Below are 18925 nucleotides of genomic sequence, written 5' to 3'. Positions count from 1 at the left end.
CTGTTTTAACAGGATTGTTTGCCTAGGCAGTTTGATTTTTTGTTGGCTTCCTTCTCTAGAGTACTCAAAATTGGGAATTGAAGAGCAAGTCTGGAAAAGCTGATAAAGAGACTGCCTTGGAGCTTTGACGTATAAGTGAAATTAGACCTCAGAATATTGCAGTCACCAATGAAAGAGGAGTTCTCTTTTCCCTTCAGTTCTAACTACTGCATTCTTGTAATATTCCTGAGGAAACATGGAATAAAGTTGAATGATCAGTGTAAAGAATGAGATTCAAGCTCAAGAAATCCTTAAATGCTGTCTTTCTCAGCAGCATTTTGTAGCCTTTATTCATCAGGTATACCAAGTATCTTTAAGATGAAACTTCATTAACCTTTTCTCCCTTCAGCAGAGAGGTAATGGTGTGTGACCATAACTGTGTGTGTGGTTGTGCACCATGTAGGCAGTGGGTCACAGAGGTGAGAGCAGCTCACTTGCTCATCAGCAGAAGGCAGAAAAAACACAGTTCTCTTGTTTTACTGGCTTCTTCTTTTTTTTCCTTGGCTGCCTGAGAGAACAGGATGAGGAGGGGAACATGGAGATATGTCTACAAGAATGAGATCCATTTCTCACAAAGGAAAACAGAAGTGAAGCACTTGCTTTGTGGCCTGCAAGTGTGGAGTTTTACATTTTTTTAAAACATTTACGTGATTAACATGGGATGGCCAAATGTGTAGTACTCAATAAGCTCTTCTTAACATAAATCTTTTTTTAGACAATGCTACCAAATATGGCAAATCTTCACCACATTTCATTTCAAAGCAGTCCACATTTTAGGAGTGAGTTAGTCATTCATGCAGCCTTCAATATGTGTGACAATGTTCAGAAAAGGCTGGAGATATTAACACAACTGAGTTTGTAAAACTCCCCAAACACTTTGATGTTGCTTCTGTTCTTTGGTTAAAACCAAAACCTTTACTTTGATTTCTGATTTCCACAATTTCTTAGTAAAAATGGCTCATCTGTGTTTCAGTTTTTAAAACTCAACTGTACCCTCAAATTAAAAATTCTTTTATAGTCTTAAGAATCCATTGGGCCTGTTTGCTCCAGTGGCTGATCATAAAAAGCTTCTTTATTGATCTGTATCATCTGGATTGTGCTGTTCACCAGATTATCGAAATTTCTGGCATATGTAGAATGAATAACTATAAAATTTTCAAACTCATCCCAGTCACATCTGCAGTGTCTGTTAGACTACTTTGTTTAATTAAAATAATGTGCAATTTAATGATTTTTAGAAATTAATAAGCAGCAGCACTATTCTTTCCAAAGCTACAATGTGTGATATATATATAATTGGCTTCTTTATGGAATTAAATTCTTTCACAGACGCCTTATAGAAGTTACGGGGGAGAAAAGTCTTTGCTGGTTCTTCTTTATGATTACAAAGAAAACACATACAACAGAAAGAAAGCTTCATCTTTCAACAGAAAGTAAGCAGTCAGCTGCATGCATGTCTAAAATTAGATAGGTTTATTCAAATCAAAGTTGAATCCAATACTTTTGTTAATGGTTTGGAAGTGAAATAGTGTCCCCTGCTTTGGTTGTGTCTGTGGTCTGCACATCCATGTGGATGCACTGGGCAGTCTCCAAATGCAATCTTGTGGAGTCAGGAGAACACAGTTTCAGAAGGCTCTGTAGTGGTTTGGGGATTTTTTTATGAAGGGAAAATTGGATGGTGTTTCTATCTGACATACCTACTACTAGTGGGAAACAGTTAATGAATCAGGAGGTTATCTTTGTATATTAAAAGAGAAATGACAGGCCATCCTATTTCTTTATGGATGATATCCCATCTATAATTAATTACTTAAAACCAGGCATTGAACCAGTTCTATTTGTCTTTCTGACAGGCAATTGTTATGTGTCCATTGCCTGTTGTAGGGCACAGTGTGACTGGACATTAACATTTCGTAGCTTGAAAAGGACAATATGGCTAACTGATTCCAGAGAAAATATTATGAGGAGGCTTGGAGCAGTTTATTTGGAACATTTGAGATTGGCAAGAAAGACTTCATAAGTAGATGCTGTCTTCAGAGGATACCAAGCTTACATTTAAGCCTCAAGATTTGCATAATTGGCATGATATTCAAAACTCTGAACTAAGCCCAAGATATTTAGGATGTGAAAGGCATGTAGTGAAATACATGACATGTAACACCGCTGCTGAAAAATGAAAACAGAGAAAAAATTATGTCTTTCATCTGTGTAGCAATGGGGAAGAAAGTTATTCTTACCTGCTCATATGATTGAAATCCATTTCTCAGTGTTATCAGTTTAATTACCAGAGGTAACAAGATTGTGCCACTAAACACAAACATTCTTGAATTACATACATGGGGTCAATTGCACCAAGAGGAAATGCCCACAGTCTCATGTTCATCTTTGAGTAAAACTTTCATTGCAGCACTGAAGAGCAAATGAAGGCATTTCTTTAAAGTGAGAAACAAATAGCCACACCATGATTGTACTCTCAGAGATGGCAGCAATTTTTACAGCCTCCTGTCCCAATATATATGATATAGAGTATTTGGATGTTAAGAAGTGATAGGGTGGGAGTGAAATAATTGTGGAAGTTAGTTGAATTGCTGTTGCTTTTTTGTTTGAATGTTTCTTTGTGACTGTTGAAGGGTAATACCGTCTTAGAATATTATACTTGGAATAAAATTGTGTTATATACTATATGTATCATTGGTTTAATTGACAGTTTAATTACTAGTTTAGGTTTTTTGGCTCTAAATGGTAATTAAAACAATTAAATAAGAGAGACTTTCAGACTCCCAACATCCATAGTCACTCACTAGCTTTGGTTTTAATTTAGATTTTTCATGATACATTTATCTAGCAATAAAACTACTACAGTTTTGAAATTTCCATAAATCTCTTGTCTTTAAGCACTAAAACTGCATTAAATTTCCTCCTTTGAGCTGCACCAAATACTTTCCATGAAATTTTTTTCCTTCGGTAAAGCTGTCTCATAGACTACTATTGGTAGTAATTTGTTCTTGAAATCACTTGGGAGGACACCTGTATTCTTTTCACACAAGATACCTGTCCTCTGCAGTAGCATCTCTGTCATTTTGTTATGTGTTTATTTGCACTGCAACATCAAAAAGCCCCTGTTACTAACAGGGGTTGAATTATGATGAGTACTTGACAGGCCCAGGACATAAAGATGGCCTTTTTGCCAAATGGCTTCTTCATATATATACTTGTCTAGTCAAGAATGGATAATTCCCCAGCATTATGGTTTTTGCTGCTAATGAAGTGTGGACAGATGACAGACTGGTAATTTGGAAAGATGCGAAAGTGCAGGGGTAGAGATGAAAGACGTCTGCAGGATAGAAGCAGAAGAGTTGACATTAAAGCAGCAAACTGCCAATCTTCTGCTTCCTTGTGAGGCTACCAGAAAAAGATAAGCAATCAGCCCTAGATTTTAAAGAGGGGTTGTGATGTAACAAAAAATGGTGTTACAGATATATACCTGGTGCTGAGCTAATGCAGCAAACTCTTCACACGGAGAATCATCAGCAGCTCATTTATTAACAATGAATATTTGCAACCTTCAGCATATATGAATGCCACGTGTTCTGTCATCATCAAGTCTTTTCCAGCCTCTGGAACACTGACAGCAATGACTCAGCTTCAGTTTGCATCCTTGCCATCTTTTTTTTAGTAAAAACTTGAATAGGACTCTATGAAGTCTAACCTGATCTGAATGCCAAAGAGATGGAACGGTCATAAGAGAACAACACAGATTTGAAACAATGATACACACAAAAAAAGTGGATTTCTTATAAACTGGGTCTCTTCCATTTGCAGATATGATAAAACATCACCATCTCTGGTCTGCGAGATTTTTATGCTAACATTATTTATAAAATTTTCTCTTTGTTTTGATAGGGAGACAAGACCTGTGAAATTCTCTTTGTGCATTCAGTAGATAATTTCAGAGTAATATTATAATTCCTTCATATTTTATTCTATAAAGTCAGTTTGGAAGCTGGAAGAGTGGAAAGAGGTAGGAGACACAGATGGACAGATGGAATTTCACCTGAAACATTTGTTGAATTATATGCACTGGAGAGCTCTTACCCAGCCACACCTTTCAGTTCAGTGTTATGCCACTAGTCAAAAATAGCCCTTCCCTTATCAAAATTTTCTTTTTCCACTCTGATCTTCTGAGACAATATTTTTTTCTCCTCCTGTGTGTAACGGAGCTAGTAATGGGCTTTAAAAAGTGAGCAAACCATCATGGCTGTCTTTTGAAAAATGGCCATCATTTCACATTTTAGCTGTGGATTACCAGCATCCATCCCTACTCTCCTTTTTCACACTGCCTCCTTTGCTTGGAGCCTGGACCTAAGCACAAGTAACTTGCTGTGATTGGCTCACCTGCAAAAGTTCCCTTGCTATATATATATATTCTTGCCATGTCCCCTAAAAATCCTGTCATGGAGGGAATGAGCATCAGTCCATTAGCAGTCTCAGCCTTCTTGCCTACCACTTCACACTTGTGTGTGATAGACAAACTGCTATAACAGGAATAGCTGCCAAAGACAGAGAATGTAAACGTTTTGGTTTGCCTAAGGAAGGCTCTTCTGCAGTGTTGCATATGAATGAGTTTTGCCTCTCAAGACTGAGAGCCCTGCTCACATAGATTATAATCAGTTTTGTCTAGGAGCCTACATTAGCATGTCCTGGCTCACCCTCATCAATCCAGATTGAGTGAAGGGAGGTCTAGACTTTGAGTTTACTTTCTTCACTCATTTCTCAATTAAAGAAAAAATCAGCATTTCTCAAGAGACAACTTCTAGTCAGTGTCCCTTCAGTTTAAATTTATAAAACAGTTCGATGACTGCTCTTATTATGGCATGTGCCCACTGTCTCACTTACCTTCCTCTATCTCAACTGCCCTTGAATTAATGTAAGGATTGACTCGATGACCCTCTGCTGGGTTTTTTCCTTTCCTCCCTTGCTTTCTATCATTCTGAAGTGAAGACCAGGGTTTTCCATTGGAATGTGTGGCCTCAAATCACTTACATCCAACCACTCACCGTGACACTCTTGGAAGCCTCTTTTCCTACCCTGGTAGCCTCTTTCTGCTAGAAGTACATGTTATGAGTATAATCTTTAGTTCCTGGTCACAGAATACTCTGAGTTGGAAGGGACCCACAAGGATCATCAAGTCCAACCCTAAGTAAATGGCCCAGATGGGGATAAACCCCACAACCTTGGTAGTAGTAGCACCCTGGTTGATGAAGGCAAAATCAGAGTGAGATTCCCCCAATAAATAAAATTTTGTTTTCCTTTTAACCCATTTATCCATCTGTATCCAAAGCATTCTATGTTAGTGAATTGCCTTGTAAGCAGCTTAGCAGCCAAGCCAAATTCTACCCTGTGGTTTGAGATGTAGAGGGAGAAAAATCTATCTTAGAATTGCATGGTCATCTTTACTTAAACATTTCTTACCAGAAGCAATTTGTTCTGGAACTTAGCTATAGTCAGTACTACAAAATATTTCCTAGTAATTAAAATAAATTTCTCACAGTGCAGCTAAAGTCCATTATTACATGTATTGGGCAAAGAAAGACACACCAGTTTGGGAAAAAAAGCAGAAAAAAGAGGATTTCAGATATCCAAGGCAGGGAAGAATCGGACAAGCAGCATGAAGCAGTGTTGTATGGGTGAGGTGTGATGAGAGAAGAGACAGAGCTGTATATGCAGGTAGAAGTTATTCCATCAGTTTGTATTTGAACAGATCTGCAAACAAAAGTAACATGGGACAAAGGGGTGTGAGGCAGGATGGGAAATGCACAAAAAAGTAGCTGCTTTAGGTAAATATCATGGTGATAGCTGGTTCTGGAAGAGCCTTCATACTGCAAGTACACTTTCTTTGCTTTAGTTGCACAATATTCTCTTTTAAAAGCTTCCTTTTCCTTTAGTAATATCTTAAGTAATTGTTTAGCTGGACTTAGATTAGTAACCAGGACCCACAAACAGCCAGGTAAAATGCTCTCCTGCTGTAGGCTTTCAGTGTCACCTTGAGGGATTCAATGCCTTATCTTCCCAATTTACTCTCACCTCACAGGAGTGGAGAGAAAATATGTTAAATACTGTCAAATCTTCAGATATCAAGTGGCGGATACATTTGTATATACACACAGCTGGTTCAATACATATTCATATCACTGCTTATCATTACCTGATAAAAGCGACCAGGCAATACCTGAAGTGGGTCGATTTCTTGAAATAATTGCTGTTTGTGTCTTAGATATTTTTAGTTGCACTAGAAGATCATCTCCAGCCCACTGTACACATGGTGCATAGGTACAGAATAAAAGCAATGGCAACATGTGAACGACAGGAGTGAAGGAAAGAAACAAGCTGCAGCATTTCCCATGTTGCTGATGGGAAATGGAAGTTGCTACCAGGTCAATTGGATCAGATTGACCAAAGCCTGGTACTACTTGTCAGTACTCATCTGGAAAGTCATGCCACAATATGAAAAAAGTGGGCAGTGATGGGGGATACCTCCTACTTCATTTAATCTATTTGAAATAAGTCTTCATAGAAAGTTATTAAGCAAGAGATCTTTGCTGCTCTTCATATTTAATTCTTTTATGGTTTTTTTCCCATCTGTTTCTTTTTAGTTCTGTGTAAAACAATAATTCAGTTTTGTAAGTGCAGCATTTTTTCATCTGGGCCACAGAAAATGGAAATCCAGCATTTTTTAATTCCAGCTAAGAATGTCTTTGCAGCAATGGTCATATGACTCTGAGCTAGTTACACTAATGCTTTTAGAAGCATAACCACTTATTATATTAATTTTGATGAGTTAGGGAAAGAAAAGTGTTCTCTAACTTGCTTAATGGGATTTTTGGCCATCTTCCCAATAGCTACCTAAAAATTGCTGAGGTGATTACTCACTATTGATTTTAGCTATGGATTTAGCCATTGATTTCAGGAAGCCAGGAAGGGCAGATGGACCAGCATAATAGAATGCAAACAGGATGATAAGGACAAAAAGATTCTTGTGAAGATTCCTGTTGAACATATACTGATTTCTTTGGCTCCAATTAGTTTCCAGTTGTGCTGTGGATGTCTTGGACCAGGAAGATAGCAGCAGTGAAGTAAACCACACTGGCATGTCAATAAATGGCACCTTATTTCTTCAAACTGGCAAGAAATCATTACAGTCCAGATCTTTGCTTTCATGACACGGCACTGGGTGCTCAAAGACAGCCCTTACAAAAAGGAGCTCACAACATAGGAGGCAACGGTGTTGATCTAGGCAAGGGGTCACTGACTGAACATAAGGAGGTGCTGAATTTTAGAGGCTCAATGTGAGAAATGCAAACCTAGTTAGTAGGTAATGAAGCTCTCTTCTTGCTGAGGTAGTAGTGACAGAGTACAGGCTGAGTTCTTTCTGTAATGTCTCATTGCAGGAGGACAAAGACACATGTGAGTTAGTGTGCTTGAAATTGCCTACTATTAAACTGCACATCAGAGCTGATCAAGGTTGGAAAGCTTCATGAAAGACTAGACTGAACGTGTTGCCTGACAGTGTTTCTCTGGAGTGTCCTTGCACGTTGCTAAGGAAACGAAAGGAGATAAAAGAAAGATGCTTATAGTTGTTCAGATGAAAGAATCTGAGATGAATGAGGGAGGCTAAAGATTTTCTGTTTGGTAACAGGGCCAAACTGTGGCTCTAAACTACAGACCTTGTCATATGGGAGAAATGTGAAAAGAGAGCACATGATAGCAGGAGAAGAACTGCACTTTTGACAGCTTCCACTGGATTCCGTTTGCCTTCATCTTGGTAAAAGCAGATCAGCTGCTTTTGAATGCATGCAGTGTCTAGTTTCAGTCCATCATCTGAATCCTTTGAAGACAAAAGAGCCTGGCCCCACCTTCTCTACTACTCTGCTTCCTTTTTCTCTTTTACTCTTCTTCCTGCCCCCACACCCCTCTACCCCACCACACTACTGTATAGGATCCTGTGGCTGTAATTAAAGTAATATGAGATTTTGACCCCACAACCTCCCTGTGTTCTATTATCCCTGTTTTCAGGGGTTAAATACAGACAGAAGAGGATTTAACTGCTTTAAAAGAAAGAGGAAAAGGTGGAGAAGATTTTAACTGTGACATGAATTAAACCTATGTCACTAGACTTTCAGTATCATGCACTGCACATTTTTATTTCTAGGCATTGTTTCCACTTGTATTAGTCTGCTACATTCCCCTTTTATCCCTCTTGATATGAGTTATAGCTTAGCCTTCTGTGTAGTTTTCCTCTGGCTTTCACATTTCTGACTAGCAGCAGTTTGACCGAAAGCCTTTAGCCTACAAAATAGCTGGGGATGCTCAATGGGATGTACAGATACAGATGTTTTTCTATGACTCACAAGAGGATGCTTTGTTGAAGTCAGTTAGGAAACCACAGGGGGCTTGAGATCCTTTACTTTGCTTTCTTCCTGAAACCCATCTGTTGCCTGATATCATTTTAGCAAACCAGGTTTTCATTGTCAGTGAATGCAGCTTGAACTGGAGGAAAAAAACCCACAAAAAATGGAAGACAAGGTATCACTGATTGGAGAGACCTATGGCCATTAAGATACCAAATCAAAGAAGGAAAGATGTTTAGCCTATTCATCAGTCTGTTCAGTTTCACATAGTTGGATTGTGGACTCACTAAGTTTACATATGTTCAAATAAGTCCATGCCAAATTCGCTGCATATACAGAAGGAAAGAAAAAAGCAGTTGAAAAAATGTTAAGCATCCCTTAACAAGACTGTGTTTCATTGTTACATTTCTTTTTTATAGCTACCCCCTCCCCAGGAAGTCTTTTAGCCTCTGGTTCTCAGAAATGTAAAATTATTGTTACTCCTTTAAGCATGAAGAACCTGCAGTTCACTATGTATATGGCATCTTCTAAGTGAGAGTGCCTGCAGAGTGGCAACCCACATATTCTGAATTATGCTGATGTTTCTCAGTCTGCTTCTATCCCATGCAATCTTACCTGCTATTTGGCTGTCTTCAAAAGTAGCTGAGAAAATTATCACATTGACTGCAGGTTTCCTGATAAGATGGCATTTATACTATCAGGACACTGAACTTGACAATTTCAGTAAATTTCAATATCTCTGTCTAATACTTCACTGCCTTCTACCAAAGGGATTTTGGTCAGAGTAAGCAATGAATGGATGAAGACTGAATAGAGATATACATCCTCTCTTCAGTTAATTTAAACCATTGTCTACAACTAGAGAGGCAAAAAAGAGGAGAGGATCAGATTCCTCAATACTGAGGGAATCTGCCCACAGAGAAATTATTTCTCTGAGATGGAAAAAAATGCCTTTGTTGCCGAAAACCATGCAGTTAAAACAATTAATGATACTGTAACTCAACTAAAATGCTTTCCCCCCCCACTTAATGATTTGGTAACAAGTACTGATTTTTTTTTTTTCCTTCTGACCTACTTCTTATTAAATTGTATTAAACAAGATTAAGTACACATTTGCATCAGCAACAGCGTTTCACAGTCAAATTCTGGATGACAGAAAGAGCTAGCTTACTTTCTCTCCAATTCCATGCCATGAATCAGTGAATTAATTTACCAGTGGATGTGGAGAACAGCGTCATGAAGCCTGTTTTATAACCAGCCATCAGTGGTGTGCAGTGAAATTCTTGTAATGAGCAAATCCATCAGACAGACAAACTGCTCTGATATTTGGGCATTGGCATTGTAGAAAGCAGAATGAGAAGTCCTAATCCCAGTTCCTGAAGGACAGTACTTGCCAGTACTGAATTATATGATTTTTTTTTTCAGAACACCTCATGATGTATTATAACAATTTCCTTTGTTCATGTGAATAATTCTTGTGATACTCAGTGAGATAACTTACACAAATAAGTACTTGCTTGAATAAGAGCTACAGAATTGCATCCTATGGGAATGACTTCAGCAGGGTTTCTAAAACATTCATCATTCTTAGTGAAAGTCTTAGACTTAATTGATTAGAAATAATGCAAAATTATGTGCTATTTGTAAATCTTTACTTTCATTTAGTATATACGTACTTCCAGCAAGTATCATTCTCAGACTTTTTCAATGGAACCTGAAGCCAGAGAAAAGCTTACAGCTTTCACTGAGCGCCCCAGGGGCCCTGAAGTGAATGGACAGCAGAAGTCAGTCATTTAGCAAATGCAGAGAAGTCACCAGTGCAATTGTGTGACAGGAAATGGGAAAGCAGAACACACCAGAATGTCATTTCTTCTCAGAACCTTCCAGCTAATGAGTGTCAACTAAAATACCAAATTTCCAAGAGGGGACTACAGTAGGGTAATGCATTAAAGTGAGGAGGGGGGAAAGCTCTCCACTTCAATATTTTTTATATACTTAAAAAAAAAAAAAAGTATTTATTAGATAGAGCACTATGAAAAAAAAATCCAAATGTGAACATTTGATCAGTGTGGAAATGCTGAAGGAAAGCTCACTGATGGAAAAAAAATAACAGTTTTAAAAAATTGGTTTAGGCAAACTTCATTTCTGTATCTTTATTAAATTTGAAGGCCGTGGCTTGGAAGTGTGAAAAGCACATTTTGCTTGTCAAAAATTAAGACAATGTGACACTGGAAGTGTTGGGGTGTGAAGCAACCTACAGGGCCAGGTCTACAGTAAAGAGCCTTGGAAAAAGTAATGAATACCAAAGGGCTCTGAGATAGAAGGGACTCTAAGATAGCATGATGGCTTGATTGCCATGTCCTCACTGGCTGAAATCAGTAAAAATGCTGCAAGATTTCTGCATTTGTTTTGCAGTTTAATTGTAGTCTTTAATCAAGACCAAGACACAATAGTTCCAAATATCACATCCAGGGAATCACCAAAACTGACAATCCAAGTACATTAAACTGTGTACTTATCATTAGCACCATTCATGCTTCTGTGCCTTCATTGATGAACACATTCCTGGCTCCCAAAAGTCAGCCTCTGCTGTTACAGACAGAACTGCAAGTGACGTTCTGTATTTCATAACCCTGAGCTCAATATCCATCATTGCTCCTTATGGCAATTTTAAAGATGTGTTTTATTTAAGGAAGCTTTTCTTCATCGAAATAACTGTAACAGATGTTTTATGTTCTATTTGTTTTGCTATGTGGTAGCACTGCAGAGAGAGATTAAATTAACTCCCCAAGTAGTGTATTTCTAGGGTGAAACTAAACAAGAGGAAATCAAAACATATGTCCAAGGGAAAACCAAGCATCTATTCAAGGGACAGATATTTTTGCAGTGCTGCCTTTACTGCTTCTTTACATGGTGTCATTGTTTCCAGTGAAAAGTGTGCATTGTATTCCCAAGATCTGTGCACATTATCACATTGGTGATAATGAACTTCAGTTAATAGTAAAGCTATTCATAACTTACATTTTTTTCCCTGAATCACAATTCCCATATTCCTCTAATGATCATGTTTTTATGTCTCAGTAGTCCTTGTCTAATGTACAGATTAATATATATTATAATTAAAGTATTATTGTACAAGAGGATTGGATTGAATGGCTAGAATGGAGCTACTGTTCATTAAATAACAGTAATAATTTATTTGACAAAATTTAAAAAATAATTTTAAAAATCTTGTTTGTAATTCCTTGAAGATGTGTCATGGAAACTTCATTACACCATATACATTTTGATTTAAAAGGCTGCCCCAGGAACATTTCTTTTAAAAAGTATTAATAGTAAAAAGATTATATATTTTAAGGCTTTTTGTATACTGAGTAAATAAGCCCAAACTGTACGATTTCAGTAGTGATATATGTCATGATTTTTGCCTTGCTTGTCATCATTAACAGAATGACAGATCCGCCCACAAGTCACTAGCACCATGACAAACCATGCTACGGCAGAATGACAACTGTTCTCATCTAAATGAAAAAAGACGTCAAGAAAATGTCACTGTTCCCATATTGAAGTCTTCTGACAAAACAAAGCTAGAGACACTACAACAGTCTCTCTCAACAGATGCCTTTTACTAAAACTTCAATTTAGAAACGTGCTTTAAACACAAGATATTCTCCAAGGCATTAATCATCAACAGGGATCTTGGAGCTAATTGTATTCTCTGCTTTCCAAGTCTGTATATATGGAGTTATTTTAATTATATCTCTGTTGGAGAACTGAACAAATTTGAACTGAACTGGTGGTGCAGAACATATTTAAATGTGAACTTGAGAACTTGTGCACTACAGCAATGTAGAGTCTTTGTAGATACAGCACATTTTTGTGCTGAGACCCTTGTGCCCCACACATGAAAAAAGAATAAGAGCTCTGTTTGAACTGCTTTTAGCAGGGCTAAATAGTATTTAGGTTGAATTACTTCAGCATGGAGTAAGCTCTTACAGAATGCTTGGCTTTTCCAGCTGCTGAGATAGTGACTTTAAAGGTGCTTGGCACCTTACACAGTTAGAGATGTCAGAAGATAGAAGATTGATATGTCAAGACAGAGGATAGATGGAATTATACCAGAAAGTGTTTGGTATATGTATTGGGCCATTATCCTGTGCAGAGGGAATTTATGTTAAAAATAATAAAAGCCAGTAGAGGTTTAGCCAGCTACAGAAGCTATGTTGAACATTTATACTGATACCTCAGACTAAGCAAGAGCTCACAGTTAGGAAAGTGGTTAGTATGAGTTGGTTGACACTCCCTTTCCTGCCCCTTTAGGCTGAGCTGTTGCTGTGCATCCAGCTGAGCCGGAGCTTCGTGCATGGAGGATTCTGTCAGTGGTACAGTGGAGTCTCCTGAATCTGCAGGGTGGTCATTAACAGAGCTCTCAGCTCTCCTTCCATAGAAAAGGAGCAGAAGCAGAGAGGGGTTAATGCAAGTTGTGCAAGGTTGTTCTGGGAGCCTGTGGTAGAGATGGGGTCAGATTTCATGCATTTGGCTGTCCTTTCTTGCAGTCTTCACCAGGAATGTTTATCATTTTTCCAAATAACTGGTGTTAGCTCAACTAATCTTATCAGCTGCAGCTGTTGCTTTTTGAAATCAATATAAAGCATTTCCAGGTCCCTGCAGTGAGCTTCCATGGTTTCTTAGCTGTGCTAAGAGGATCCCTGTGGTGCGCTTGCCATGTGCTGTGCTATGAAACCCTGACAATCCGTATCCCTTGCAGTGCTGTCCTCCCAGTGCACGCATATATATGTCTCCTTCTGAGGCACATATGAGCATGTTCTTCTGTTCTCTTTGCACATCATTTTCATTCCTTCCCATCATTTATTCATGCTAGTTTGTCATCAAGTATTGTATTTCTGCCCATTCATTATTTATATGGGATGATGAAGAAGTGGTGTAATACCTAACAGCACAAGGAAGAAATGCACCAGGGACTTGGTAGATTGGGGGGTTGTATGTGCCAGACACAAGGAGACATTCCAGTTCATTCCCTGTCCTGGCAGATGCTATTGCTTACTGAGGGGCTGATCCTTCTGGCACTTGGGTGCCAAAATCCCACAGATGCCCTCAGTTTCTATAATGAGGACTTACATTTTCAGATTCTTGGAGCACAAGCTTTTCTTTAGCTACCTGAAAAGGTGCCCCAGGATTCTCTTCAGTCTCTTCAGATGCAGCTGCAGGTGGTGGCTCTGTCAAGACACCGAGTAACACCTGGCTGCAGGTCTGTAATGAGCAGTACTGATGTGAATAAACCTGTTCACAGATTGAAAATTCAGCAGATGTACTGGCATTTACAGGATCGAGACCTGAATGGGTGTTTTGTGTGTAGTAGTCTCTCAGTGCTAAGGTAGACATCTCTGCTTCTACCACTGTGTTCTTCTAGCTGAAATAACAAAGTTGAAAAATACTAAATCTGTATGTGAAGGGTAAAAGCGACAGTAAGTTGTTAATTGTTTAGAGACACCATTTACCTCCATTGATTTCTACCTTTAAAACATTGTACCTTGTTGACCACAACTTTAAAATGTCTATTTTTCTTTCTTCTCCTATATCTTCTGCTGAATTGGGAAGGTGGACAGCATGGCCAGTCTCCACAACATACATGTTCGCACAGGCTGTTTCTGTAACACGGGAGCCTGCCAGATGCATTTGGACATAAGCAATGAGGACATCCAAAGGAACCTGCAGGTTAGTTTCTACATCTGATTAGAAAAATTTAAAAGCTAAAGTAAGTGTATCATGTCCCACAGTTTTGAGTCTCTGTGACTTTACAAATTTGATTTGCTTTCTATGAACTTTAAAATCACTTGCCTTGTTAAAGAACTAAATTAACTGAAATTCAGTTCATTGAAATAAGGTATTGAAACAAAATCATTTGATGGACCCAGAGAAGTATGTGTTGCTTGTTATTATTTCATTGGAAAATAGGAAATTGGGGCTTCTTTTTGGTTTTGGAATTGCATGACATCCAGACTTCCAGAAGAACAGAAGTTCCTGGACAATTCCTCTCATATTTTTCTTTAAGTATGCTTAATTAATTGTTGTACATAATAATGTTCAAGTCGTGTAGACCTATTGGTCTTGGGTGTTACAGTTTAAAATACATGTGCAAACTGGACAGGAAACAATAAAGGCAAATACACAGTGAATCTCAGAGAATGAAGTAAATTTAGATGGCATCTACTTAGGTTACTGGTGTGTTAGGTTGTTAGAATATGAGTGTAAAGACTGTTTTCAAGATTACTAATGTTTTCCATAAGCTATCATTAAAAGATATATAGCAGGATGTATTACAGTGAAGTGGAGGAGGCTTCCTGTCTGCATATTTGTCAGAGTTTGAAATTACAGTAAATTAATTCAGAACAATCAAAAATTTTATTAATGGTGTTCTTCAAAAGGTAAAAAAAATCTAATGGCTGTAATCATATTATAGCTCCCTCATAAATTCACAGAGACATATAGATAATTTTGCAAACACATTTACATGCAGGACTGATAGCACAAGTACTTAAAGGCTGCTGCAGTTCTTTAAAAACTTCCTGGGCAAAATGGTGATTTGATTTACCATGGAAGCTCTCTCCTCTGAGAAAGCAAAAAAGAGCCTACCCTTCTACTGAAATGAAAAATGCCAAATAACTACCTGCAATGCTCTTAGGTCTCCTTATACAAGGAGGATTTTGCTAAGGAGTGAGTGACTTCTTTTAGATCTGTATCATTTACATGGGGATAGGCCAAAGTTAAATTTATGGAGAGACACTTAATCTGCCAAAGGTTGTATAAAGAGGTGGTACAGTTACACAGTCATTTTTTTGGGACATTCCATTCCCATCAGTGCCTTGAGAAAGATCAGGATGAGTTATTGACAACATTACTGCATAGAGGAAGGCATCTTTTATCACATCATTTGCACATATACTTCAGTTTCACATTTTCCCAGGGCGCTGTCTGTATTCTTCCTTCCCTGATGAAGATTTACATGATAAAATGGCTGTGAGGGAGGACTTTCTGTCCTCAAGGGTCCCTGGAGAAGTGTGGTTAGTTTTCTTAGAATGTTATGTAGGAGCTCGTTCACTTATTTGCACAGTAGGAACCTCTCTCCTCAGTCAATCAAGCAATACTTGGCAGAAGGGTTACAGAAGGGTATATTAACAGATGCAACCTAATTTTGCAAATGTTGATTCTGCTCTGTTGTCAAGGATAAAACCTACATCACACTGCATTAAAATATTTACTACTGTGTTGCATGCTTTGACATAGATGTAGGGTTTTTATTTCTCCTTGCATAAATGGCATCTGTGTTCACTGTACTGTGACATTTCTTGCTTAAGGAAAGGCCTCATGTAAATAAACTATTCACACTTCCATTTTTAATGTAACAGAAATGTGTAAATAAATTAAATTCTGAGGAAAAAACCCAACAGCTGCTGCACTTAGGGAATAGGATGCTGAGTTAGGACTAAATCCTATGTCCATTGGTGAGCAGATATTAAATGGATGGACTCTAGCTTGCTTCACTGGTGGTGAGTGGCAGCACTCACTGACTCACTTAAAGAATGAGAAACTTTTGCTCTTAAGGGAGAGTTTTCCGTAGAGTCTTGTATGAGAGACATATTAACATGTGTATCTTCATGGAGGTCACTATAGGGCAATCAAGGAATTTTTCAGCAAAAGTTTTTCAAGTGGAAACTTGTGCTCTTCAAAGGAGGAAGTGTTAGAGGAAAGACTAGTTCTCTCCATCCTGAAAGCAATGAGTTGACTGGATCAACAAGACAGACATGATGAGTATTCCAATGTCACTTCGGATGTCTGAGCTCTAGATTCAAGTCTTTGCTTTGCTGACATCCCAGATGAGTTAGTTCTCTGCTGTTTGGACTGTTTAACGCAAGCCATGAATAAGCCACTGATGGTATAAAATGGAACTCTTCTGACAGTGAATATCAAGAAAACTGCCCCAGAAAAATCATCTGTCTCATGCTTTGTTCACTTATCTGAACATAATATCACAGTTTAAATCCCAGTGAACTAGGCAGGTGAGACTGGAATATGCCTGGGGATTGTCCTAGCTAACAATCATGGGACATACAACCTTTTAGGGATTCTTGATATGTCTTGAGAAGTATCTCTTCCCCTAGAGTAGGATACGACAAGCAGCTCAAAATTATTTTCTTCAGAGTCTGAGTAAATCATAAGATGATTGTGGGGTTTTTCTCCATTTTCTTTCTGTATTGATGAGTTAATCTTGTATTTTTTACAATAGTTTTTTGGGTTAGAATTAAGATACTCACTAATAACTAGGTAAAGTTAGAGAGAAATAAAGCAAACTTCATGACAGCTCTCTGGTTTTCTTCCTACTTCAAACTAGGCTGGCCATGTCTGTGGAGATAATATAGACCTAGTTGATGGACGTCCCACTGGTTCTGTGAGAATATCCTTTGGCTACATGTCTTCTTTTGAAGATGCACAGACATTTTTGAATTTCATCATAGCCACCAGACTCTCCAAATCGGATGCTGAGATTCCTTTCCAGTCTGTTACAAAGCTGATGACAGAGTCTGTTCCAGATGAGCACCTTTCTTTTAACAGTGCAGATAAATTGTCTCCAATACTGCAAGTCTCGGACGGAGAACTCAGGAATAATCCATTTGAGACAGAGGCAACTGGCAGCTGGCAGCCACTGGAGCCTGAGGCAGAAAGCATAAGGGCAGCTGTTTCTGAGACTGCAGTGCCAACGTGTAGGAAAGGTGGCAAGCCCATCACTGTCACCAAAATTTACCTCTACCCAATCAAATCCTGCTCTGCATTTGAGGTACGTGCTTTGAACTATTTGGAAGCATTTGTTCAGCTCAGCCTTTTGTTTTTCCTCAGACACACGTGCATGAGATAGTAGGAAGCAGTGTGTGGGTACCCATGCTTCCTTTTTTCCAGTTTCTGGGATCAAGTCCTACATGTTAGGCTACCTTGAAGGATTTTCAATTGGGCTGAAGGTACAGGGCAGGGGGATGTGTCTTCTGTTCTCCCCTCCCCCACAACAGGCAAATCTGCACATAATATGCTGTCTTGAAGAAAATAGTTGGTTTTGCAAAACTTGACTAAAATATAATCAAATAATTAGTATGCTTTTACAGAATGACATCTGATGGACTCGTAGGCATTGATGGGTAGGCAGCAATTGAGAAATAACTTGATTAACATGTTATAATTGAGAGGCGGCTGATTTACATTACAAAGAAATGTTATCATTAAAAATACATTTGCAACAGAAATATGACATTTAAGTGTTGCTGCACTATTTGAAAGTTCACTCTTTGAAAATTTTAATTGCTTTTTTACCAAGTTAATAATATCATCACCTTAGCTGTGACTTTTTTTTTTTTTTTAAATAATGCATGATGAAATAGGTGCATGGCCCACACATGACCTAGAATGTCGCTCTGCTTAGTACCATACTGGGAAGTGATTTCATGAATATCAATAATGGTATAACTTTCTCTGCGAAAACTTACTGGTGTAGGTCAGTGTCTCACATCTGAGAGAAAATTGGGGTCAAATCCAATGATGAATCCCCTGCATTTCAAATAGGGTTTTTCAGCTGATTTGATCATGTTTTGGTTTTTTTCTTTCTCAATGCAGAGAGGTTGGGCAATTAAACACTATTAAATGATCAGCAAAACATCTGTATTTTTAAACTTGGGTTGGCTTATGATGTCTTTAATTCAGAGGCACAATCCTGAGCATTAAATGAGACTCGAAAAAACTATTTCCACCCCTTATTAACCTCCTACTAGATCAAACTGTTTAGAAAATCAAATTAATTGCCCATTTCATGTGAAAATTTTTTAACCTTTGTTTAAGTGTTGCAGTTTTTATAGCTGTATTACAGAAGCCCAGTATAGAAGTTGCTGAAATACGTTGGCAGTATTCAGATGCCTTTGGGTTAAATTCTATTTTTGACATGCAGGCTGGTGTTGTGAGATACATGCCACAACATTCAGCACTGGGAAGGCTTTGAAGTGATTGTGCCCAGGAGCAGGTAAGACATACCTCAGCATGAAAGAAAGCTTATGTTTCCCCACAAGCTGAGCTGGGTTTCTCCTCTTCAAGCTCTATGAGGGGAAACAGCTCTAGGTGATAAATTCACACAAACCTGGTACTCTCTGGCAAACAGGACTGGAATTCTATATGGGGGGAGGAAATCCCCATGCCTCATGCATAGTGCTTGTGCCAGGCATGTGTTAATGGGCCCAGAGTGAAAACAGGGCTCACCTTACCTCAGCTTCCACCTCTACAAGTTAGACACTGTTCTGTAAGCAGTGAGAGATGGATACCTGCTTTTTATTTATTTATTTATTTATTTATTTTATTTATTTATTTATTATATATGCTATTTATTTTATTTTATCGTACAATAGGCATCTGCAGTAGAAGAAATA

The 18925-nt window shown here is 38.3% G+C and overlaps 1 protein-coding gene across 4 annotated transcripts in view; it reads left to right on the top strand.

Moving 5' to 3' along the window:
• Positions 1-18925, top strand: part of MOCOS (molybdenum cofactor sulfurase) — a 213961-nt gene that overhangs the window by 160433 nt on the left and 34603 nt on the right. For all 4 annotated transcript variants that reach the window (XR_007200437.1, XR_007200438.1, XR_007200436.1 and 1 more), the window contains exons 7-8: positions 14067-14183; positions 16858-17301. Coding sequence is in view for 1 of the 4 variants with exons in the window: in XM_048289500.1 (XP_048145457.1) it covers positions 14067-14183; positions 16858-17301 (561 nt within the window). In the remaining 3 variants the exon portion in view is untranslated. The remainder of the gene's footprint in view (positions 1-14066; positions 14184-16857; positions 17302-18925) is intronic.

Source organism: Corvus hawaiiensis, chromosome 30 (genome assembly GCF_020740725.1).
Source record: "Corvus hawaiiensis isolate bCorHaw1 chromosome 30, bCorHaw1.pri.cur, whole genome shotgun sequence".
NCBI classification, from domain to species: Eukaryota; Metazoa; Chordata; class Aves; order Passeriformes; family Corvidae; genus Corvus; species Corvus hawaiiensis.
This window is presented reverse-complemented; position numbering and strand designations above follow the sequence as displayed.